Source organism: Camellia sinensis, chromosome 8, assembly GCF_055761805.1.
Source record: "Camellia sinensis isolate YWXY chromosome 8, ASM5576180v1, whole genome shotgun sequence".
Lineage (NCBI taxonomy): Eukaryota > Viridiplantae > Streptophyta > Magnoliopsida > Ericales > Theaceae > Camellia > Camellia sinensis.
The window spans coordinates 47,574,902-47,601,349 of NC_138968.1; the positions used below are offsets into that span (position 1 = coordinate 47,574,902).

At 31.5% G+C, this 26,448-nt stretch overlaps 2 protein-coding genes across 9 annotated transcripts; both read left to right on the plus strand.

Moving 5' to 3' along the window:
- Positions 1-260: 260 nt before the first annotated feature.
- On the plus strand, positions 261-10,111 carry LOC114320077 (Nop53 protein). Of its 4 annotated transcripts, none has more exons than XM_082882577.1 (13): positions 261-428; positions 2,002-2,315; positions 5,330-5,502; positions 5,780-5,822; positions 5,923-5,948; positions 6,234-6,314; positions 6,401-6,511; positions 6,633-6,724; positions 7,747-7,866; positions 7,946-8,068; positions 8,380-8,446; positions 8,572-8,651; positions 9,703-10,111. In XM_082882577.1, exons 2-13 carry the CDS (start codon positions 2,147-2,149, stop codon positions 9,707-9,709), a joined length of 1,092 nt encoding a protein of 363 aa, XP_082738703.1. In that variant the 5' UTR covers positions 261-428; positions 2,002-2,146; the 3' UTR covers positions 9,710-10,111. The 4 variants fall into 4 exon arrangements, with proteins under 4 accessions (XP_082738703.1, XP_082738702.1, XP_082738700.1 ...); XM_082882576.1 differs by having other exon boundaries at positions 2,048-2,315; XM_082882574.1 differs by having other exon boundaries at positions 2,082-2,315.
- A 3,991-nt stretch (positions 10,112-14,102) lies between these two features.
- LOC114320100 (ARM repeat superfamily protein) lies at positions 14,103-19,722 on the plus strand. Of its 5 annotated transcripts, none has more exons than XR_003649681.2 (7): positions 14,103-14,272; positions 14,400-14,469; positions 17,121-17,228; positions 17,331-17,429; positions 17,812-17,937; positions 18,849-19,305; positions 19,439-19,722. XR_003649681.2 is itself a non-coding variant. In XM_028267204.2 (7 exons), the coding sequence occupies exons 1-6, from the start codon at positions 14,243-14,245 to the stop codon at positions 18,992-18,994; spliced, it is 579 nt and encodes a 192-aa protein (XP_028123005.2). In that variant the 5' UTR covers positions 14,103-14,242; the 3' UTR covers positions 18,995-19,007; positions 19,439-19,722. The 5 variants fall into 5 exon arrangements, 2 of the variants coding, with proteins under 2 accessions (XP_028123005.2, XP_028123004.2); XR_003649682.2 differs by having other exon boundaries at positions 18,849-19,292; XR_003649683.2 differs by having other exon boundaries at positions 18,849-19,088.
- The last annotated feature ends 6,726 nt before the right edge of the window (positions 19,723-26,448 follow it).

Here is a 26,448-nt window from a genome sequence, read left to right on the forward strand (position 1 = left end):
TTGGTAAGCTCATTTTGAGACCGATTTCAATGATGTAAACTGTTCACTTTTTAAGATTTATTAAGTAAAATATTCATATAAAAAATTAAAATGATTGAGTATCAGTAACTATATGTTTAAATGAAATTTTTATTACAAAAACTAAATGATTATTTTTAAAATTATATTTATCGTCTATTTGTGTAAAACAAATAGATTCAAACCTATAATTATCAATGTTTAATTATATTAATATTTTATTTAATTATATTAATTATATTAATACCATCCGTCCACGCACATACCCTTAAGTTAAATCCCTGCCGTCCACGCTTCTCTCACCTCAGACCTGGTTTCATTGTCTCTCTTCGTCACTCGCTGATTAGGGTTGAAAACACCTCGCTCTCGCTCTCTCTCACAAATCTCACATCGACCGATCGTCGGCTAAGGTATTTACGAAACCCCTTTTTTACTTCAATCTGTTATTTATTTAATCCGTAGATGTTTTTCATTTTTAAACGCATAATCTGATACTGGAAAATTAGGCAAAATTTGAGTTGAGAAAGTTAATATTCATTTCATGTGCTTCGTTAAACATAGAATGGGAAGTTTGTTCATTTGTTTTTTTGAGAAAGTTGGGAAAATAGAGATAGGTAGCAAGTTGAAGCTTTCATGTTTGCGTTATGAGTTGCATTAAAATGGTGTATACAAGTAGGGCTTAAATTTAATAATATTATGCTATTGAGGCGCACACACTGAAATAACTAAACCACTTTACTAGTGAATACAATCTGACAACTTCAGTTTATGACCACTTTGCCTAGCTTTGGTTAACCCTATGTTTGGCTTGAGTGATTTGGAGAGAAAAGAAAAGAAATGGAGGGAAATATATTTCTCTTACTTGTTTGGATTACTTGTTTGGATAACTTAAGTGGAGAGAAATGGGAAGAAATGAAGAGAAATGGAGAGAAACTCATTTCTCTTATAACACTCATTTTTAATCTTCTCAAAAGTGGAGAGATTAGGAGAGAAAAGAAATAAGTATTTTCATAATATCAATTTTATCCCTGTAAAAATAAAAGAAATAAAAGGATTGAAAATATATAAAGGTTATTTTGGTAATACAATATAAAATAATTTCTTTTCTTTTTTTTCTCTTTTGAAATCTAACCAAATAAGAAGGAGAGAAATTATAATCATTTCTTTTCTTTTATTTCTTATTTATCCAAACAAGAATGAAAGAAATTACAATCATTTATTTTCTTTTCTTTTTTTTTATAATTTAAGTAATCATTCCTTTTCTTTTCTTTCCTAGGTTCTCAAACATAGATAGACAACCGACCCAATGGATTTGGTGGTGATTTTGGTCTAAAAACTGACTGCCCCAAACTGATTAACGCTCCTATGGGGAGGAAAGAGTTGGGAGTGGTGGTTTGTGGTGCGTAGGGTGAGGGGGGTGGTGGTATGGTGGCACTGGGGGCCATAGTGAGTGGCGGGGGATGTAGGTAGGGGTTGTGGCGGTAGGTGCAGTCATTTTTATCTTTCTGTTTTTCCAACTTTCTCTCTCTAATACGTTGTTGGTGGTAGGAAAAGAGAGATGCTAATTTAAGTCTCACAATATGATAAGAGAGTTGGTACTTACATAATTGGAGTTTGTGACAAATCAAATATTAACACATAACATGTTATGTGATAAAATTATGGGATTTAAATCGTGGGTATCAATGTTTTTCCATAGGAAAAAGAAAAAAGGGATTTGGGGTGGTGACAATGGTGAGGGAAGGGTGGAACTGATTGTCAAAGGTGTGGCAACAAGAAAGACGAAGAAAGTGATGAGTAAATTCACATTTATATCCCCCTTTTGCTAGGATTAGTTAACGGTGGTTGGCGGATGGTTTGAATTGATACCCATTTAAAAGATCAAAGTTTTATTTAAAGAAACTAAAATTTTACGGTTTAATTTGTTATAAGGGTTAAATAGTGGCGTTTATTAATATTTCCAAAACTCCATTAATTGAATAGAAGCATCAAGACTTGGCGAATAAGTGTCCTGCACTTTCTTGGTTAGGGATTTGCAAATTGTGATTGTGCCTCTCCTTTAGTGGCAGCTGACACTAAAACAGAACAAAGAACAAAGGAAAGAGAGTGGAGTTTTTGAGATAGAGAGATGGGAAAGAAGGCGAAGAGCTCAAGGAAAGGAAAGAAGGCATGGAGGGCTAACATAAGCACAGAGGACATAGATGAATACTTTGAGAAGTCAACCAAAGACGCTCTTTCCGGTGGTTCTCTCACTAACGTTCCCAGCGAATCGCTATTTTTTGTTGACAAATCGAGAGGTATGATTCTTTTCTCATGCCTTGCTTGGTTGCTCAGAAAATGTTAAAATACTTTGATGATCAAATTGATTATGTGTATTTTTTTTCCCATCAGTTTGGGCAACAATAAGCTGATTCGAGGTGGTGTTATTATTTATTGGTGACTAAAACAATATAATGGTTGGAATTATGATGTTGCTTTCGTATTCTTCTCTCAGTTTTCCTCTAGTATCAAACTGTTTGTTAAGTTTTTGTTTTAATGTAATAATGATTTAGTTAAGTTGGGTGGGGAATTGATTAAAATTTAGCCTTATTCAATTTCATGAACAATTGAAGTAGAGCCTAGTGGGAGGTGTCAAATGAAAGAGTACTAGTTGCATATTTGGATAGAATCTAGTGACATGCTGTGAGTTGCATTCTTGAAGAAGTTATATTACATATTATATATGTATGGGGTCAATGCACTTTGTTGTGGGTCTGATCAGTAACGACTTTAAGTAGTTTCTTTGGTTTATGATATAAGATTGGCCCCGAAAGCATTGTTGAAATCGTCTGCTCTTTCTAATATCTGCAATGGGCGCATTGGGCATCATATTTGCTACCCTATATTCAATTGCTTTTGTTTTTCCATTACCTGGATAAATTTACACTCCAATTGTTTTGACGAAAATTGCTTACTCAGGCAAAAAAAAATTATGGGTAAAATTATTGGGTCCGTTTAGTTTAGTTTAGTTTAGTTTTAGAATTATGATTTGAGTGTGGAGTTCTGTTTTGAGTTTTGAGTTTTTGAATTATGATTTGAAAAGATAAAATTTGTTTGATTATGAGTTTTGAAAATAGTTTTGGGATGATTTGTACTTTATTTTTATTTTTATTGATTGATGTATAGAATGTGAGAGGTGAGAGGAGAGAGGGGAGAGAAAAAGAGATTGATTGATTAATAATATATAAAAAATAAAAAATAAAAAAAGAGAAGAAAGGAGTTTTGAAAGCAATTTTGAATTGTATTTTAAAAATTTGTTTGGTTATAAATTTTGATTCAAATCATGATTTGAAAACAAAATTGAGTTTTAAAAATTAAACTAAACGCTACCATTCAGCTTGCTTGGTTGTGTTTTTTCAAAAACACTTTTCAGAAAATTTTACTTTCTTGTTTTCCATATTTTTTTGTTTTTACTGAATTTTTTTAATATTTTAAGCAATTTTTTTTACTTTTTAGACATACCTAACATAAATATACCTAAAAAGTAAAAAAATTGTGAAAAAAACTTTTTAAAAATTCACTAAATACCAAAAATACAAAAAAAATACGAGAATTCAGTACATTTTTTGTATTTTTATGTATTTATTAAATTTTTAAAATATTTTTTCACCAATTTTTTACTTTTTAGATACATCTAAGTAAGGTGGATCTAAAAAAGTAAAAAAAATGTTTAAAATTTTAAAAATATTCACTAAAAACAAAAAAACACGAAAACCAAAAAACTGAGTTTTCAAAAAACTCAAACCAAACACACTGATTGTTTTTCTTCTAATTGTTTAGTGTTTGGCTTCCACATTTAAAAACAAATGTTATGTGAAATCATGTTATCAAATAGTTGATGGGCATAAAATAGGACATGAAAGACCAAGGACAATAATTGAATTTGTCAAAGGTATGAGAAGGGGGGGTGTTGGATGGACAAGATGCCTGAAACCCTGTCAGTGAAATCATCGAAATCCCCGGCTGTCTTTTTCAGCAGTGATGATAGACAATTGACATGATGAGCTTAAGGCATGTAAAATAAATTTCTGTAATTTTGTTCTTCAGCTGTCCTGCATAAAACCATTTACAGTATACATGTTTCCTCTTTCTTGGTTGGATTGGAAAAATATGAAAATTTGTTGCTGGGCCCAAACAAATGGAGCATTGCATGTGATTCATTTACCTCCTTGCCAAATGTTACACCCAAAGCTTTATCTGATTTAGGGGGAGCCTGCAAGTTTACCTCACCTGTTTTCTTATTAAAGTTTCATCATTTGTTTGTAACATTGGAGTTTTTCTTTAAGGTATGAAATGAAGAAATAAGGCCACCATGATAAGCTCAAAAAGATTCTATGTTTTGTTTATGGAAAATTCCTAGTCAGGGTAAAACTACTTTTGTCAAATCACGAATCGAATCGTGAATCTTTTTTGCAAAATAATGAATCGTAAATCATATCTAATTGTAAGTTGTAAGATTCATTTTATTTAATATGAATCTATGATGTATAATTTTATATATTTATATACATATAAAAACATACAAATATTATTTAAAATGAAGTAAATATCAATATAACTAAATTGTATATATCTATATACATATAAACTCACGTATATCAATATAACTAATTGATCTCTTATATATATCTTAATTGGCAAAAATGATGTTGTTTCATGAATTATGTAAACAAACACAAAAATAGAACTAAATCGTAGTGAATCGCAAATTAAGTTGCATGATTCACCCAATTTCCGATTCAACAGAACAATTTGAATCGTTTTTGTTGAAACTTGTATCAAACCTACAGATTGAATCATGAATCATATGATTCTAACAACCATGGTAAAAACCAATCGACAGGTTAATATGGATTTTTGGCAAAATTAGTGACGAATCTTTTAAACTTGAGAATAAATCTCATACACTAGTGATCTTTAGTACTGCTATTTGGTATGATGGGGGGGTTTGGGGTGTGAATTGGGGCAGGTTCAGAAGAACCCTCATTTGGCCAAATTCTGCTTGACGTGTAATGGCCTTTCCAAGGCTGGGCTTAACTCATACGAAAATAGTCCCTTCCAAATGTGAGGCAAATATGTGCAGGCTTTCGGCTACAAGAAGCTGATGAACAAGATTAATTTAGCTCAGTGTTTGGTCTTGTTGACTGAGCCCGCAATAAAAATGTTTACAATAGAAGTACTCATTACACGTGCTTCAGTCTTGTCCTGTCATATTTCTTTTTCAATTCTTCACTGTAGGAATGATTAACTCTTGTCCTTTTGTGTAATTCAGATCTTTCAGTCAAGAGGAAGATTGAAAAGCACAGAGAAAAAGTACTATACTGTGACAGCTTGTTACAAAGGAATTCCTTTGTTCAACCAGTACCATCTTCAACAAAGAAGAAATCCAAGAAAAGAAGTAAAGAAGTTCCAAAAGCAAAAGATGATGTTCAAGGTTGTCTCAAGGTAAGCAAAATTTTAAAACTTGTTTGTAACTAAACATAGAAATGGATCATTAGTATGGTTCTTATTTAGGCTTAGTTTGGCATAATAAAAAAAAGTCAAAAAGTTAAAAAGTCACTATCCTATTTAAGTTACATCATTTATTTAAGTCACATCATTTCTCTACCACATCACTTCAAACCCAATCCATACCTAACCTATATTTCATAAAAAGTCAAAAAGTACACTTATTTAGTTTATCCCAAACAACCCCTTATTGTTTCTTTTTGGAATCCCACAGGAGGAGGGTGTCTCGGATTCTGGCATGGTTGACATATGGGATGGTAAAGGTTTTTATTTCAAGTTGATTGCAGTTATGATATCTATTCTTTCTTTTTTGTATGATGGTACACATTACATAGGCTGTTCTTCACACTCTTGCAGGTAAACACACTGGTAAAACTAAAAAGGTAAAGCCATAATTTAAATTCAGATGTTATTCCTTCTTGACTCTTGTCTGTCATGTAATTCTGTTGCAATAATATTAAAGGAATGATACCACAGCACTTGCTGATGTGACCCCCTTCTAAAATTCAAGTTCTGTAAATTGGATGCATATTGGTTCCATTGTTTTTTCCACAATAGAACGACTGAGGCAATGCTCTATGCATTCTTTTAATGTGCTCTGTAGATTATGCCTATATTTTTTTCTCTATTATTGTCACCGTAGATGTCATATTGACTATTTTTGACAGAAATCCAAGCCTTCAATTATTCCTGCTGTTGAAGTTGAGCCTCCTGGATGCTCATTCAATCCGTCGTTTGAGAGTCATCAGGTTATTTATAGAGAGATGATAGTTTGGATTTTGCTTCTCTATTTGCCTTAGATAAGATTCACATTTAATCTTTCTTGTCTATGTAGGATTCGTTAGCTCGTGCTGTTGCAGATGAAATGCAGAAAATTTATCGACATGAGTTGGGACCTGAGCCAGTTCCATTAACTGTTCCTGGAGAAGTTGTTGATGAAGAAGAAGTATAATTTTTTCCATTCACCTAATATTTACTTGAAGTTCAGCCTGAATGTACTGTGTGGTATATTGATTCCTCCCGAATTATATTCTCATGCAAAACTTAATATGAATTAACTATTTCAGATGTATTTTCTTGATGCGGATAATGGTAGTGACGATGATGATCAAAACATTGCACAGGAGGACAAGGATGGAGATAATGAACATGAAAATAGGTCTACGACTTTTCATGTTTTACTGCCACTACTGCAATTGAATGACTTTCTTGTTCTTTTTCATCTTGATTATTGAGCATAATGATATAGGGTCTGAAGATTGCATTATCTATTGTGGTTATTGGAGAATTGTTTTGTGAATGGAGTACTGTTTCTCTTGTAATTCTGTAGAGTTTGGAAATCATGATGGGATGTTGGTCTGCATCTTTTTCACACTTATATTTGTTTTAATAGTAATATGTGAATTTCATTTTATGGGATTAAGGAGCCATTTTAATTCTCTAAGAAAGTGCTGTATGGTGAGTATTTATGAAGGCTGCAACAAAATGTTTCAGCTATAACAAATAGACAATAAAGTGTGTGTAGGTACCTGTGTTGGAGACAAAATATGGTTCCCAATATCCTTCTGTGACATCTACGGTTGGGCACAGAACGCATTGGGAAATTTGATTAGTAGGGAGGAACATATTCATAGTTAGGCAGAATTTCTGTGGCATTCCTGGCTCTATTGTCTTCTATGCTGATTGTTTTGGGTGAGCGGAGTACAAATGGGGAACATAATATTATAAAGCTTTTGATAAAGCTAACAAGCTTGAATATGGACATGATACACGAATACGGCATATATGGATAAAGCTATATCAATGTTTTCAAGATTTTGAATTTGACGCATAAGACCAAACACCTTCACCCCAGTATGTATACTTGAAATCGCTTACATGGGTTTTTGTGGTCATTTAGATACAGTTCAGTTCACATGGCTGCTGCATAGGTTTAGGCCAGGTTATGTTTCTTGTTTCTTGTTTCTTTTTTTTTTTTTTTTTTTTTGTTTTTGTTTTTGTTTTTGTCTGTAATAATTCTCCTAAGGCTGAGCTTCAGCAATATAAGTGCCAAAAGGTTCAGTTGTGCCAGACCAGGATATCCTCTCAGTTCTCTTTTCTAAGGCATGCTGTTATGATGTTATAATTTTCTTCTACTCTTTTTTATGAGAGATTCATAGTTTTTGAACAATAATTCTGCAGGCCCTCTATAAAAAAAAGGGTTACACGAGTTGAGTTGAACAGGAGGGATAGACGTAAGGAACAGCAGAGAGCAAAAGCAGAAGCGAAGAAAGTGGAGCAACTCTCCAAAGAAATTGACTCGTAGGCCAACTTGTTTGTTTCTACAAATATTTTTGCACTTGAGTATTTTTCTACTGATGATTTATTCTCTGCACTACAGCCTGCCAGATATAATTCAAGAAATAGCCAAAGAGGATGAAGAGAAGCAAAAAAGACATCTACGCCGTGCAGTTGCTAAGCAAGAAAGATTGAAATCCCGCCCACCACGCTTGGGAAAGCACAAGTATGGCAGTTTTGTTGATAAAGATTAACATATTTAACCTTTTTTTTTTTCTTTCATGATCTATTACAAATTGGTTATTGGTTCAATGGAAAATTCTGGTGATATAATTAGGCAACTACTTAATGGTTAGCTTTCCAAAACTTTGGATTTTACATGTTGGTTCCACATTAAATTGAAATTTTTAGCAACACCATTTTTTGGGGGGTGGCTGGGTGTGAATGGGTTCTGGTTCTTATTTCAGTATGAGGTAGCCACTATGATTATAGTTTACTTTTTAGAATAAACCAAATGACTAGTTTCCTTTCTTTCAGATATGAACCTGCCCCTGTTCAGGTCCTGTTATCTGAAGAAATTTCCGGTTCCCTCCGTAAGCTGAAGGTTTGTCTTTTTGTCATTTTCCTGATTTATTCTCCAAGAAAGAACCAAGTGTGACTTTCAGTTTAGATTTCAATCACAGAAACTTCTATGTTTTATTGATTTTATTATTTTTTTGTTGCATGTAGGGCTGTTCTACCCTTGCTAGGGATCGGTTCAAGAGCTTAGAGAAAAGAGGATTGATTGTTCCAACGGCTAAGAGCGGCAGGTTTGTTTACTTGTTTTATACCTGTGTATTACACAAAGGCTCCATTCAGTTGTTAGGAAAAGAAAGTAGAGGAAAACCAACTTTTGTATAACTTTTTTCATGATTATTTAGCAAGAAAGATGTGGATTTATATTTCTAAGTTTCCCACTAGGATTTGTTTTCCCTCAAAACATGTATTGCAAAAAATACAAGATTTTGCAGGAGTCTCAACAATACACTTTCTTTTTCTTGTCAAATGAACACACACAGTGAAACAAGTTTCTTTTTCCTGTACTTCACTTACTACACTTTTTGAAAACAACTTTCTCACGCAAAATTCCTGACCACTGAATAGGGCCAAATTTGTTAAGGGGGATTGATTGATTCTGAAATTTGAATCATCTAGTTGTTTGTCTTATGATGTGAAACAAGTCTCTTCTGTTTTGCGGTGTCTGTGGTTGCATTTTGGATAACTACAATCACTAAATTGCCATGCATTTCAAGAATCATTTCAATTTGAATGCTCTTCTCAAGATAGTTGATCTGTCATATGACATATCCAATGACCACATCCATTCATGAACGATGAAACCCAAGTGTTGTGGGGGGAAATGAAACATTTGGCCTCTGAGATTCCAATTCCTAAGCGAGCAGACAACCAATACCCAAGCTCTTGTTGCTCTTAAGTAAATTCTCCTCCACCCTGCAACACCATCCTGCTGTCCCCCATTTTATTTTATAATTTTTTTTTAAAAAGAAAAATTAGATCAAGGACAGCAATCCCACTGAGTTTTTACTCGATACCTTGTCATTATATGGTCTAGACAGTATTAACTGGCTCTGGCCATACCAGCTTTCTGTACAATATTAAAGTTTGCCTTGTCCATTTCTTTGAAAGAACAACCTGGGAGATAGGGTACTTCAGTTTTACTTGCTATATGTTGAAATGGTTTGTACAAATTTTTTGTGAAAAACCGAACCTCTTCCAAAATTAATGTACCTTCATTTGTGCAAGCATTGAAGTTGTGTAGATTTACCGATGTTAATGATTTATGGATGTCTACTTGACCAGGAAGTAGGAAGTGTATTCACCTCTCTGGAAGTGGTCTGGACTGCCTAGTTTTCAGTTATTGAAAGTTGGGTTTGTGTCGAACATCATGGTGTAGTAGAAGTGTGAGATCTAAGTAGCTGCATTTTGAATGTGAAGATTCTGCTGATGCTGAAGATTTCTTATTACTATGCCTATTCAGTTTATACAATCTTTTCCTATTCTCAGTTGTCAGGTTGTTGCAATTTTCCCAAATTTTGAGTATTAGATAATGGATAAAATTTGTACCTTTTAGCCTGGTTGTTTAATTACATGAAAACCAGTTTTCAGATCCCTTTTCTGTTGGATGAGGAGTGGGGTAATTGTATGTCGGTATTTTTCCAAGATTTTGTGTCTTTTGTTTTGATGTGTATGGCAATGCTTTTCCCTAGTAGTCTCAGTTTCTTCTATTTCTTGATAGTTTTGTGGCCAAGTCCTCATTGATGTGTCGAATTTTGTGGTCTTATCGTTACTACAATGGGGCTGTTTGTTGCTGTTTAAGTGAGTGGATTATATTTTATAATTTGGAGTCTATGTTAAACTGTTTAATACAGTTTTTGCTTATCATTTATTAAGAAGAAAGAAATAGTTAAAAAATTAAAAAAATAATTATGAAGAAGCTGGAGTAGGAATGCTTTTGATTGTTACTTTTTTATTATAAACTTTTATGCTTTTGATTGTTACTTTTTATTGCATCAAAAAGATTGATTATTGTCTTTGAATTTTTATCTCTACCTCCAAAGATAAGAGTAAGATTGGATGTTCCAATTTATTCGGGTCCACTTCCTCGAAAAGGAGTAATTTTGTTTGCATATGTCTGAATATGAATAATATACCTTTTGATGTTTTGTTTTGGAACAATAATTTTATTTTATTTTATCTTTTTTTTTTTTGAGAGCAATACATTTTGATTGGTTGAGAATAACAAGGCTATCATTTTGAATTAGGGTTGCAATCAAATCGAGTCAAGTCGAGTTTTACTGAGTTCGAACTAGGCTCGTTTACTTATTGAGTTTGTTTATTGAGCTCAAGTTTGGCTCGATAAAGAATTGGGTTGAGTTCGGCTCGGCTCGTTAACATTAATAAAACTGAGTTTGGCTCAATATATTTTTTTTAATATTATTTAAATAAAAATATTATTTATATTATTTAAAATATAATTTAAATAAAGTTAAACGAGCCGAGCTTGATAAGTTGAGTTTATGCTAGTTGGAGTTAGAACTCGGCTCGTTTACTAAGCCTAATATTCGAGCTCGAATTCAGCTCGTTCACTAAACGAAACAAGCCGAGTTGAGCCCTTAACGAGCCGAGGTGAGCCAATCTTATTTATGATCAACTTGGTTCATTTGAAGCCCTATTTCAGATAAGGTCATTACACTTTATGTATACATATTTAGATTAGTCATATTGTGTATGGTTGCCACTCCAAAAAAAAGCAGCAGGAGTGATTAAGATGGTGTATATATATCAGTAATACTATGAACTTAAACTTAACTATTTAGAAATTATTCAAAATTATTATGTTGTGGTTCAAATTTATTTTACATATAAATTTTATATTACGCAAATTTAATTTTTATCAAACAATCATCTACCTAAAAAAATCTGGATGAATAATTCTGAGTTTCCCAGATCTATTCTATATATGACAGGAGTGATTCTAAACATTGAAATTACTCCATAGAGAGGACATTACTACTAGAATGCATTGTTATTTGGATTAAATATTGGACCACAAATCTTTTAAAGATAGGTGGATTCTATTTTTAATAAACTTAAGGATTTTTTTTTTTTTTTTTTTTTTTGTGTGTGTGTAGTATATATAGATGACATTTTTATTTTTTTCCAAATCAATGGAAGAACAGAAGAATCATCCTAGGCAATTATGTAATCAATTCCAAAAATATGGAATTTTTCTTTCTCCTAAAAAGATAGAGGTGGAGAAAGAAGAAAGAGAGTTCTTAGGGTTAATTGAAATTACAAAAACATATTATTTCAAAAGTAAAAAAATTTCCAGATGAATTAATTGAAGTAAAACAATTTCAAAAATTTTCAGGAATTCTTAATTATGGAAGAAATTACGTAAAAGATCTAGCAAAATTGGCACTCCCTTTTTATTAGCAAAATTAAAGAAAGATGTACAATTTTGTTGGTCAAAAAATGATACTAATTTAATTAGGGTTTAACTCCCTTTGTTACCAATTGCTGGTTGAGAGTTAAACTAATTGTTTTATCAGCAAGCATTATTGGTAAATATGCAAATAAAAATTATTTCCAAGAATAAAATCTCCATGCATATTTCGGAAAGATAAAACTTTTGGAATAACTAAAATTTGTTATTATTAAACTAAACAGTTATATTTTTTTGCTTTTAGAATTATAAAGGTATCTGCTCCACTAACTCCTTTAACTGAGACATCATCTTTCATTAAAATCCATTTATCCTCGAGTACAACATTCACTCTACATGTGCTTACTATGGCACCAGTGTCAAGTAGAACACTAAGAATATATGGCTTATAACCTTTAAAATTAAAGATTCCCAAAACATAAATATATTTTCGCTTTCCTTGGCTAGGGGCAAAAATTACTTCATCATGTTTTATTTGATAATGATAGATTTGAACCATTTTTTGTTCTTCAAATCTATGATGTGTTCCTGGCATGATAGGAACTTACACTGTCTTAATACCAATCGGTTCTGTTTGAAAACTACTGCTATTAATATCATGTGTAATTTTTAATTTATTGAATTTTTTTCAGGTCAGTTGATAAAATTTTGTACTGGTTGTTTTAATTTATTATTTGTTATATACAAATTACTACCAGATGCCTGTATTTCAATGTTACTAACAGATTTCCTTGCTACTCTTTCCTTTGTTAGTTCAGAAATTAATCAATTTCTTAGAATTTCTAAATCTGACCAATTTATTAGCTTTGGTTGAATTGTTGTCTCATATGGTTTTAGTTCCCACATGTCAATTATCTTTATATCAATTGGTTTAATTGATGTTTCAAGTAGCCTTGTTAATTTATGAATAGTTTTTCATTGAATTGCGAGATCATAAGAATCTTTTTTCATTTTTATATTTTGTGTTTTTAGACGAATCCTAACATATTCTATATTAGAATCATCTATTAACACAAAAAAATTTGGTTTTATGTTAAACCATACTATTCCATTTACTAGATTAGATTATATTCCTCCAATAATTGCTTTTATTGGATCATAAAATCTTTTATCCAGTAAAACTACCAAGATGGGTATATCAATACCTTGTCTAAACAAAGTACTGTAGTGATTTCTACTTGATTTAATCCTATATGAATATATCTACAAAAGTTTGTGGCCTCACTTTGTGATCAAATGGAAAGAGTAGTTATTTGATAGTCTTGAAATATAATCAAAGTTGTCACTTGAAAATTTTTAACGCAATTTAAATTGTGTGCGAAGTTAGCGAGTTAGAGTTATATCATTTTCGACATGAATGTAAATGGCCAGATTTGTTAAAACAAATATTATCAATGGGTCAGGTCAGTATACAATTTGCATAATATAAAGTTGATAGGCATAACTCATTTAATAAATAAATAATTATATATTTTAATTAAGGGGTGTTATAATATTTTTAAATTTGTTAGGTAACTTCATCTGGGTGAATTAAAAAGTATTTAAAATAAGATTTTAAGAATAATATAATTTTTTTATTTTTTCATTTAAGATAATGTATTTTGTCTTCACTATTTTATTGACAATTTAATCAAATATAAAATAAGATATAGTTTTTATAAATTGGTGAAATTGAATTTTAGTTAAAATATATTTTTATGAATAGTAGAGATTAGTTTAATGAAATTTAACTTAACGGACCACCGGGGTGGTGGTCTAGTGGTATTTTAGGCCTTTTGCACACAATTTGTCCGAGTTCAACATTCGGGATGCACAAGTCTTTGTATAATACGTTGTACTCCTGTTACAAAGCTCTACGACTCTTGTTATGGATTGGGTCTGGAACCCGCTGTTACTCCGATGGGGGGTTCCTTTCCTTTAGGTTGGATTAAATCTAACTGTTAACCGATTACTCCGAGGCCAGAGCCTATAGAAGCTATAATGACCTCACGGAGCTTCCTTTTTCTGTATGACAAAGAAAAAAAAAAAAAAAAAAACTTAACGGTGAAATTTGTTGACATAAAAAAAGCAAAAGAATTTAGAAATTGTTTGGTATCGTTATCATTTTTCATTTTTTCATTTTGAAAAAAATAAAAATAAAAATTTTGAAGCACCTATTATTTTAAATTTTTTTTTGAGAAAACAACTTCAATAATATTTTTCTAAACACCTCATTTTAGTTTATAAGGAAGAGGGTAGGGCAAGAGTTTTAACTAGCCCAAGAAAAGTCCAGGCCCATAAAGTTTATGGGCCTTTTTCAGACCCAGCCACGTGTTTGTCTCGTCCAATCTGCCAATTGGAAACAAAGAAGCTTCGTTTGCAGCATAGCTCAAAGATCTTCCTTTCATTCGCATCATGCGCAAGTTAGCATCCCAGCTGACCACTGTAAGTTCTTCTTCGATTTTGAACCTAACCTTGTCTATTAATAGTTTTGTGATTAGGGTTTTGTCTAATTTTTGTTATTTTTGATCTTTTTTTGCTGACTTTAATTTGTGGGTATGCAAAAATGCAGTATTTGTGCAGAAGAAGAAAACTAGGGAATGTGCAATCTCGCAATTTCTCTTCATCCAACTTTGGAAAAGGTTACTGATTTTTACTTTTTTGTTGCTGATTTAGGTTTCCTTTTTCTCATTCTTTGTTTCTTATAAAGCACTTGGTAATGTTTTAATGAGGACTATATCCTAAGGGCATGTTTGGGGGTCCTTGTGAATATTGATTCTACTTTGTGTATGCAATTTTGTTGCTATTAGTCAGCCATGCTTGTACTATTCACTTTACTAACTATAATTCTCTGAAAACAAATATTAGACAGAGTAAGTAGCTGATTGTTTGAACCTTTTTTTGGTACAACAGGAAGGAAAAATTGTAATATCAGAGAACAGTTCCATGGACGAATGATGAAAGTTTTGATTTAGGGTTAATTACATTTTACCTCCCTCTTGTTTACCTCGAAACCACTTTACCCCCTTCTAGTTTATAAATGTACTCATAACTCCCTCCCTCGTGATTTGGAGTAAAATGCAAAATTCAAATCTGTTAATAATTTTTACAATATGTCTATATTACCCTTAATCTATGAATAAAAAGTACCGGTACGTATTTCGAGTAACAGTACCCGGAACGAGTACGACAACATTTTACCCATGCTTCATAGCCCTTAATTTTTTTCTCTAATTTTCTTATCTATGCCATCATGACTTTGGAACCAAACTCTCTCTACCTGATTATCTCTCTCTGCAATTTCTTTCTTTTTCTTTACTTCTTTTACTTCTTAACTTTCTCTTTCCCACTTCCCCTACCTTACAGGCACCACCAGCCACCTCCAAATCCAGCAGCCACAACCTCTCCTTTTCCTTTCATTCCCTTCCCTTTTTCTTCTTCTTCCTCTTCCCATGGCAGTAGCCAAAAGCTACTCCGATTTATTTGGTGGCTAATGCAATTGCTCTGGTTCTGGAAATGCAAACTTTATTGGATTGAAATTAGCAACATAAACTAAGACGTTGTATGGAGGTCTTGAAAATGTGAGTGCTCCAATGTATATATGGTGGCTAATATTGTATTTTATGTATAGTTGATATAAAATTTAATTATGTACTTGTCATATTAGAAATTATTACAGGATTCTTGTTCTTTACCCACCATAGTTGTGCATTCTTATTGTCAACTCAACTCTTTAGGAATGCCCACAGCACCATCATCACCCATGGTGCACCCAACAAAAACTCAAACCCAATAGCTCTCTCTCTCTCTCTCTCTCTCTCTCGCTCTCTCTACATTCACACATGGTGGTTGCAACATCTCCAACCATCAACCATGGCTTCCTTTAACAGAGATCCAAACTCCCTCTCCCTCTCATCTTCACCCAATAGTACTCTACCCATAAATATATGTTTTCTGTGTGTTCTTTTCAGTTGGGGGTTGTCGTGAGAGAAAGAGAGAGAGAATGATGTTGGTAGTTGCTGCTTGTGCATTTTCCCATCAATTGTCTCGTTGGTTGTGTTGAATTGGGCTTTGCATAGTAAGATGGACATGGATTGTAGAGGAAGATTGAACACAAATAAGGGCATTATTGTAATGTTCCTCCCAAATGTCATCCTAACAATGTCATCACGCGTCTTAGCCAAGGATATGCAACATGTGCTGTTATATATAACAAATTATGTTAGTTTTGCTTTTCACCCCAGACTATGAGGAGGTTATGTATACATTTCTAAACTAGAAGGGGGTAAAGTATTTTTGAACTGAACTACAGGGAGGTAAAATGTAATTAACTCTTTCGATTTATGACAATTTGTGGAGAAAGAGAGAGGAACTGAAAACAAAATAGTGAATGAACAGTAGGGTCAAAAGAAAAAGGAGATGGGTCGTAAAAAGATGGAGATCTTTTGTAGGGCTGCTGAACAAGCTTTGAAGCATTGAAGTGAAATCTTATCATCAAAGTGAAGAGGGAGAGGCAGCACTTGCTTAAATAAAACGGCGACCAAGTGCACGAAGCTTCCACTAAAGCAAGGTCTAGGGCGGGCAAGTTGTACTCAGCCTTAGCCCCATTTTTGGAGAGACTGGTTCTATGATTCAAACATGTGACAGCAGGGATGACAACAAGTAGTCTTATCATGGGGCCAAGCCACCCTTTCTAGAGAGGAGGACACTCGCTTAAAGAACCTAATTAAGGAAGTAGTAGAGATCAATTCCATTCCCATGTTGAATTCACCAGTTACAATACCTTGACAACCATGTATGTGGAAATCTAAATCAAAGAGCTTTTAACTAGATGTCCAACTCTTTCATACGCAAAATACTCATTAAATTTCAAATCTGAAATAAGGCACAAGTTAGGTATGAGTCTACTCTTCAATGAACACTAAACAAAATGCCAAATGTGGTTAATGTTAGCCCTTTGGAACTTGTGATATTACTGTGGATTTCTCTGCATGATTGTTGAAGTGTCTAACCTCCTTTGTGAACATCAACTTTTGCAATAATCTATTAGAGTAGCCACGACCCTCAGCACTTTAGGTGTTAAACTTATCATCATAATATTTGTATCAGATTTCCTCAAACTTGAACACTGTGTTTTCAGTAAGGCTCAATATGTTTTCTTTTGCATATTATATACTAGCTTTTACTTTGAGGGAAAAGCACTCCTTCCAGATATATGATACTCTTGCTTCATCACTACTGACAAATTTTTTTTTTTTTTTTTTTTGTGTATGACTTCTTACTTGGTTTCTAGATGAGCGCTCCATGGAAGAGGAGGCTGAAAGAAAAATAGGATGGTTCTTGAAACTGTTATTTTTTGGGACTGGAACAGTTGTTGCTTACCAGTTTCTTCCATACATGGGTATGCCCATTAGTTCTATCATCAATTTTCAACTTCCATGTCTTGTTAAAATATGTCTTCATGGTATTTACTTGACAAGATTTGGAAAATTTACTTTTCCAGGAGATAATTTGATGCAACAATCTGTGTCACTTTTGCATGTCAAGGATCCTTTGTTTAAAAGGATGGGAGCATCTAGATTAACCCATTTTGCAATAGATGGTGAGTATAATATATAATTTTTCCTCAAGTGAGTAATTCTTTAGTGAACAGCTTTACAGTTGAGTCAGAAAATCATGTTAGAACCCATCTTTTGTAGATGCAACTGTATATACAGTTGTTTTCGGTCTAACTTTGCTTTTTTACACTATAAAAACATAAGGATGGATCTTTTGTTTTTTGAAGTGGATAACATGCTAAACTAGATGCTATTCAATCTTCATGCCACTTTTTGGGGTTTCAAATCACTGAACCTCTAGGTTTACAATCATAAGCTGTGGAACCTTAGCCATAAAAACTAACAGCCAATATAGAGGAGTGAAGTTTAGCAGTTGTTTTCTGTCTAGATCTTAAATTACAGTTGTGCTTTTCTTCTGATTCGTAGATGAAAGAAGAATGAAGATAGTGGAGATGGGTGGGGCTGAAAAGCTTTTGAATATGCTAGGGGCTGCTGAGGATGACCGAACACGGAAGGAAGCTTTGAAGGCTCTAGTTGCCCTCTCACCTTCAGGTCGACTTTTTGCATTCAGTTGTTTGTTCGTATAGATTGGGCCTATTTGGTGCAGCTTTTCTGAAACTGAAAGTTGATAAACAGAAGTAGAAGCTAAAAGCACCCCTCACCCATCTTCCAAATAATTAGTTTTTTCCAGTATACTTAATTATTTTTGTCTCATAAGTTGTAAGCATAAGCTCCACCAAACGGGCTGATACAAATTCCCAAAATAAAATAAAATTAAAACTCTAAGCAGCCCTATAAGCTGCACCAAACAGGGCCATTGATAAGTTCATGCTAGTACTTCTTCTTAAACCTCGCGTCAACACTATAAATTTGTGTCCTGTCTGTTCATGTGTAAACTTGTAACAATAAAATGAGGTCCTATGTAGGGTGTCGAAAAAGGTCTAGGTCCTTGATTAACCTAATGAACTTAATTATATTTTAACCTCCAAAAGAAACTTAAATTTCCAAAAGAACCCACCCACCTCTTGGAGGAGTGATGGAGACTCACCAGGGTGAACAACTTTGCTTGTTACCTTTTGGAAATATACGACACACAGACAAACATGTACACTTGGGCCAAAGAGGTTCAGGTCCACACACTATTAATCAAAAGGGCCCACTTATTGTGTTTCTCATTGGAGACAATTTTAAGTTGTGTTTGGATCATAGATTTGGGTAGAGATTTGGAAGGAAAAGGGAAATATGAATGAAATATAAACTAAAATTTTTCTTTATTTCTCACATTTTCCTTTCCGTTTCTAAATCCCTAACTGAACACAACATTAAAGTTATTTGCTGTGAGAAACCAAACTGATGCTATTTTTCAGTTTTCTTTTTCTTTTTCTTTTCTTTCTCTTACTTGGCAGATTAATTTGTATTCATCAGGCAAGTATAGGTATGACATTAGTCCTCTGTTATTGCAGATGAAGCAACTAGATTCCTACACCGTGCTGGAGCAATTTCAGTAATTAGGTCTACCCCAAATTCCTCTGAGGACGCGGAAATTGAGAAATACAAGTTGAGCTTGCTGAATAGATTCCAAGATTTGAGATTTGATGTTTCATCTTGAATTGTGATGGAAGGTACAAAGAACTCTTTCAACTGTGGGCTTGATAAACCCCATATGATGCAGGGGTCATTATGTTGTAAAGGCCAGATGGAAGGTATTTGTTCAATGAAATTGAAAGATTTGGAACTTCATGCCTCGAGCAACAGACTTCGTTTCTCAAACTGCAAATTTGTGTGCACATTGTTGCATCTGTTTTTGAGCCGGTGAATCATGACAGCATTTTCTCCCCCATAAGATTTACTGGATAAAAATGGAAGTCATGGTGATAAGATATTCATTCAAAAATCATCTAGGCTGGGTATCATTAACATGTTTGTTTCTTTTTATTGTTTTTTCCCTTTTATTTCAGTGAAAATTTTATTGGCTCAATTATTTTCCTTGCACCCCTCTTTTTATTTTATTTATTTATTTATTATTTTATTTTTTTTTGTTTTTTGATGAAAGGAGTTGGGAACTGGCCTTGAGAATCCTTTTTGTGTCCGCATATGGAAGCCAACTGATTACTGCTTGTCAAATGGTTATGGTGATAAGGTGATCGTATCTGTTTGTGTATTTTGATTTTGTTTTTTATATTTCCAGAGTGAATACCACTTCCATGTGAAGCTCTTTTTGTTGGAATGTCTTTATGAGAAGAATATAGATGTACCCTACTTGTTTGAAAGAAGATGAAATTGGGACTTTGGATTTGGATCTTTCTTTCTCCAATAAACCAACAAAATTTAGAAGCTTGTTCTACAGTTGCATGTCCTCTTTTAAAATCACAAGGAATTAAAATATATATATATATATATATATGTTTCTTATACTCTTGGACTAGAGTTAGAGTGATAATAAGAAAATATGAGCCTATTTTGAGAAGTGTGTTAAAATTCACTTCTCAGTTTTAACCCACTTTCTTCACTCACAAAAAAGGTCAAAAAAGCAGCTTTTAACCATCTTTCCAAACATTCCAATATTACTGAAGAGTAGGGCTGAGTAAGGAATCCGTGAAATCCGTAATCCGATCCAGTCCAGTCCAATCCGATAGGTTTGGATTGGTTTTTTGAATCCGCGGTTCGGTTCCGGATTGAAGAATTAAAAATCCGTAGTTCACGGATTAGTTCCGGACTGAATCCCACGGTTCCAGATTGGAACCGATCCGGACCGTATACAAATAGTCTATATTTTTATTATACATCCTCCCCCATAATATCTTCTCTTATTCTATGTAAAATCTAAACTTAAACCTAAAACCGTATAATATCTTCTTTTATTACTTTTGTTTGTTAGTTTTACGTTTTAATTTGCGATGGTCTAAATACTTATGGTGAAACCAGTTTTCTTATGGTTGTTTAAATTCTAGAACAGTATGTCGTTATTATAGAAAAACATATTGCTATTATGGAACTAATATAGTGTTATGTTTATATGTTTATGAAATTCAAGTGTTATATATATATATATATATATTTGTTATTTAATTATGTGAATCTGTGGTCCTAAACCGATCCAATCCGTATTTAAATGGATTGGTTCGGATTGGTTCCATGATTTAAACGGATTGGATTGGTTCCAATTTTTCAGAAACCGTAAATAACGGATTGGTCCTGATTTTATCCCAATCCGATCCAATCCGGACCATGCTCATCCCTACTGAAGAGAAGCTACATTTACTAAAATAATTTTTGTAAACTTCTTTCTTCGTCTTTTCTTTTCTTTTTTTTCCAATAATTTTACAGACAGACTAATCAAAAAATAGTGTAATGTAAGTAGACCAGGCTCTTCAATGATATAGGTCCCAACTGACTAGTGATTAGTTCTTTCTATGTTGGTACAGAGACATTTTATTTTTCTTGTAAATAAAAAAAAAAAGAAAAAAAAAAGAAGCAAATTACATGTTTGTAGCAGTCTTTTTAAACTGTGATGAACTTTTACAATATTGTTCTGTTAGGTGTGATTTTCCGTCAGTCCCCACTAAAAGAAAATGAAAATAAAAAGAAAGAAAAAATTTCAGATTGACTAAGTATATATATATTTATCAGAAAAAAATAATATTTTATTAAAATAAATAAAATATTATAAAAAAAGAAAGAACGGCATGAATAGACTTCAAGTAGAGGAATCCAAGTGGTTTATACCTGATTGGATGGGATAAACATGCATATTTGGTTAGCCAAAAACCAACATCAATAACAAAACTCTCTATACAAACTAAACTCATACACACAAAACTCGTACAAATTCTTGCACCCAAAATGTGTCTTAGGCCTTGTTTGGCAAGTGGTTATTTTAACTTAAAAGTAAAAAAGTTACTTAAAAAATCAAAAAGTCAATGACTTATACCAAATAGTCAAAAATTTTATTTTCTCTCTACTTTTTGTATATATTTTCGTAAAAATTCAAAAAATATCCCAAATATACTAATTTTTTTACCTCATATTTTAGTCAAAAAGTTAAAAAATTACTAAGGCACCGTTTGGGAAGCAAAACTGAGGCTATTTTACCCACGTCCGAACAAATTAGGCTTAATCCCTTGTTTGGCAAGTGGTTATTTTAACCTAAAAGTAAAAAAATTACTTAAAAAATCAAAAAGTCAACAACCTATACCAAATAGTCAAAAATTTCATTTTCTCTCTATTTTTTCACATATTTTCGTAAAAATTCAAAAAATATCCCAAACATACTAATTTTTTTTACCTCATATTTTAGCCAAAAAGTTAAAAAATTACTAAAACAGCCTGTTCTCAAACGAGGCCTAGATTCTCTAAAACACTTTCACTTTGTGAGCCTTGGTCTTTCTTTGTCTCTTTTGTTTCTTCAAATTTCTAATTTTTGATGAACGCTGTGTGTAGTTTCTATACTACCCACTTTCTTATCCCCTCCCTCTAGTTCTCTGACTATTATATTATTTTCTTCAAGTCTTTACACTATCAAAAAAAATATTGAATATAACCTTATTTTTTTATTCTACTTTTATACTTCTAGATATAAGTGTGTGAATTCCATATTTATTTATTAATGTGAGCTGCGTTGTTTTGTCAAAGAGTGAGAAAATAAGATAAGAAAAGTGATTATGTATGCATTGCTCTTTAAAAAATAATTTATTTTTAATTTTAAATAGTTTCTCTACAAAGAGGACATTATAGAGGATCCAAATTCTTTGTGTTCATGTCTTTTTTGTTAAAATAACATTAGTCTTTTTATTTATAATTTGAGAAGTTTTTTTATTTTTATAAATAAAAAAAATGAACTAATATGAAAATATTGATTGATAGACTATTTTTGGAAAAAAAAAAATAATACTCTTTTTAAGAATTATTTTTTAATTTTCAATCATTGTTTTACTTAAAAAAAATTTAAAAGATATTAAATATTGCGTGTTTTTAAATTTTTTCTTATTTGTCTTTGAAAACATAAAAAATAAAATATCAAAAATACAGACAATATCAAAAAAAAATTAAATGACACAACTCATAAAAATTTCTAGAGTCACCATAGTTTGTATCCTTAATTTTTCTCACATTTTCCATTGAACTACTTGTACCATCATTAGCAACAATCTCGTTTGGGAAATAGAGTTGGTTTTTTAATTTTTTTTTTTTTGACTTTTTAACTATTTTAATTCTTACTAAAAAATTTGTTTGGGCTAATTTTTTTTAACTTTTGTAAGAAAAAATAAATAAATAATTTATGATTTGAATGTAACATTTTATATTATTAACTTTTTAATCTATTTTATCGTTTTATAATTAATTTAACTAAAAAGCTAAATTAACCAACATCCAAACAAGACCAAGCATCTCAACTTGCTAATCACACTCTCTACTTTTCACTAACTAAAGTACAAAAAAAGTACACTATTTATTTTACCTAATTACTTTAGCTATTGTGTTTTTCAACCACACTCTTTATTTTAGCTAATCATTTAAACTAACTTAATTAATTTTTAAAATAAAAAAATACTAATTGTTGATATTTTACTAATATAAATTTACAATAATAATAAATTTGCTCATACAAATATACAAAACCTGTAAAATGAGGAGAAAAAAAATACAAAATACAAAATAAATTATTCTGTAATTCATCAAACAGAATTGAAAGAACATATAAAATTACTACATACACACACACATATATATATATAATATATATATATAAAATCTCAAATCCAAGACATAAATATATAAAAATCTAAAATATATATATATATATATACATAATTATTTGGAGAGCCTCTAGGGCTCTTCAATATCAAAAAAATAAGATGATAAAATAGCTAGCTCAATAATTAGTTCATTAGAACTCCAAATTAGACTTACATTGACTAAAATACCTAATAAATTTTGTTTAATTACCCCCTTAAAGATGCTCCCCTTCAACGCCATTATAAGCTACCTCCCATTTCCCCAGATGACTCCTGGGTGCACCACCACCAACCCAATCTTCGTAAGATTAAAGAAACCAAGTTTTTAAAGAGTAAAACTTTTATTAAAATTTTTATCAAATGTTTTATATGAGTATGAGATCTATACCATGTAGATCTCATGTAGGTCCCACATTATATGAAACTTTTGGTAGAAATTTTAGTAGAATTTTTGGGATCACTAATATTTTTTATTTTTAAAGTAATGTTAGAGATCTTAAAATTTTATCAAAATTTCTATCAAATGTCTCACATGAATATTGGACCCACACCATGGAAGTTTCACATCTATGTAAGACATTTGATAAAAATTTTAATAAAACTTTTAAAATTTCTAAATTTTTTATTTTTAGAATAATGTTAGAGACGTTAATTTGCTCCTCCCGAGGAGGTGATGAAAAGAAAGAAAACAAACTTTTCTTGAGAAGCATATGTTGATGACCTAAAGCAGTCTTAAATTATTTGTCATTTCTTATTTTGATCCAGTTATTAACTACCGTTAAATTAAATAGCAGTTTTTGAAAATTTCAAAATTTTCACTTTCATCTCTATAAAAATAAATTTTCACTTTGATCCCTCAAAAGAAAATTAATTTTCTTTCAAAAAATTTAAGTTTTCTCATTGTCAATCCTAAATCAAAATCCAAACCCAACTCAATCTCAAAACCCACATTCCAAAACCCATTCCTAAATCCACCTTATCATAAGAAATCAATCTCATATCACACAAAAGGAAAAATACGATGAAATGAGTGAGACATGAAATGTATAGTAAAGGTGGTTTGCGATGAAATGTTGCGTTAATAGTGATCATTTTTGCAAAGAGAAAAAAATAAATGTATAATCAGTTGTGGGCTGAGGAGATGGTTAGTTGTGAGAAGGTGCATAGCATATGGAAAAGAAGTATAAAGTAATAAAAAGAGTGAATGCTCAAGTGTTATAAGACAATATTTTGATAAAGAGTGAATTACTAACCATTATTATAGTTAGGAACTCGTGTCATTTTGATCCTTAATTTTTCAATTGTGAAATATTTGACTCTAAATTTTAAATCTTGTTCTAAATAAGAATAATTAAAGATATTATTGCTCAATTTCAAGGGTAAAGTCGTTAATTTGATAAAATATAAACCAATTTGACAAAAATATATGTTATAAAAATATTTTTGAATTTTTTAAAATAATTTCTACCTGCCAAAGATAAAATTATGTAAAATTAATAAATCTTTTAACATTTATTTATTTATTTATTTTACAAAATTAATTTTTATTATGGGTTTGGATGATGATCATGTAATGGATGGTTATTAGGTTTTTAATGTGTAACCGATATATTTAATATATGAAATGTTTTTAGTTTTAGATTTTTTGATTTAATGGATTAGTTTAATAATGATATCGAAGTTGTTGCTGACTTTGAAAAAATAAAAACTAATTTAATGAAAATAAAAACGACCGCACATTACATGATCATTATCCAAACATAATAAGAATTAATTTGAAAAAAAAAATGTCTAAAAGATTTATTAATTTTACATAATTTTATCTTTAGTGTGTAGAAATAATTTTTAAAAATTCAAAAATATTTTTCGACATTTATTTTTGTTAAATTAGTTTATATTTTATTAAATTGACGACTTTACTCTTAAAATTAAGCTATAGTATCTTTAATTGTCTTTATTTGGATCAAAATTCAAAATTTAGGGTCAAATATGTCACAATTAAAAAGTCAAGAACCAAAGTGACACAAGATCTAAGCTATAAAAACTATTAATGTAATTCGCCCTTCGATAAATGAAATAACAAACTGTGATTAGAAAAACTTTTTTATTTTTACTTTTAGTAGACAATTTTTTTGAAGGGTTAAAGTGAAAATATTTTTCCTTTCAAGAACTAAAACCGAAAGGCAGTGGCTTTCGTCCAGTCCAAGATCGGACTGGACCGTGTTGCTGGGTCCGTGGGGTCTATCACGGGTCCCATTTTGATAATTCGAACCGTTCAATGTGTAGAACTCGTCGAGTACTATATGCGTGTAAAAAATCACGTTGATCGGATATCGATAGCTATGTGAACAAAACAGTTTTTTATCAACCGTTAATTGTTTCACCGTCCATTTTTTTTTATACAAAACTGATTTGATCACGTAGTTATTGATATCCGATCAACGTGATTTTTTATAGACATGTAGCACTCGACGAATTCTACACATTCAACAGTTCGGATTATCAAAATGGGTCAAAAAATAGACCGTATAGATCGAACTAGATGGGTCCAATCTTGATCTCAACTTGAGACAAGCTGGACGCAAGCGAAAAACACACATCCTTTAGGAAATAAAAACATAAGTTTCTACTTTCATGGATTGTTCTTAGATATGGGTTCAGGGTTCGAACTGTGTAGGGGCCGGGAGGGGCCCTGCCCCTCTAATTTTTGATAATTTATTATTAATTTTATATCTATGAGTGTTTGTAAAATGTATAATGTAATAATTTTTTTTAATTTAATAGGAATAGCTACATTAACCTTTTATTTCATTAGTATTTTATAATGTCTAGTGAAATGATCTCTAATTATTTTACATTTTAAATAATAACATCAATTTTATCTGAATCTATTTTATTAAAACAATATTAAAAATCAAATGGTATGTACACTTTTTTTTAAGCAATGTTAGAGAATTTAAAATTTCACCCTTAAATTTATTCACAATGACATTGGGTTTGGTCTCAGTTGATTGATTTAGACAAATCAATTAACATATATCATTCAACGTCATTGAGTGTAAATTTAATCATCTTTTACTTTTTATTTACTTAGATTATATTAATCAATAAAGGATAATTCTACTTACACCACAAAATTAACTCTTACACCATTTTTTTTTATACATTTTCCTTTCTCACTACACTTACCATAATATCAAACCTACCCTTATCTTCCCAAACCCTAGCCCTAACACTGTGTTTGGGAACCTAGGAGAGAAAAAAAAAGAAATGATTACTTAAGTTATAAGAGAAAAGAAAATAAATGAAATGATTGTGATTTCTCTCC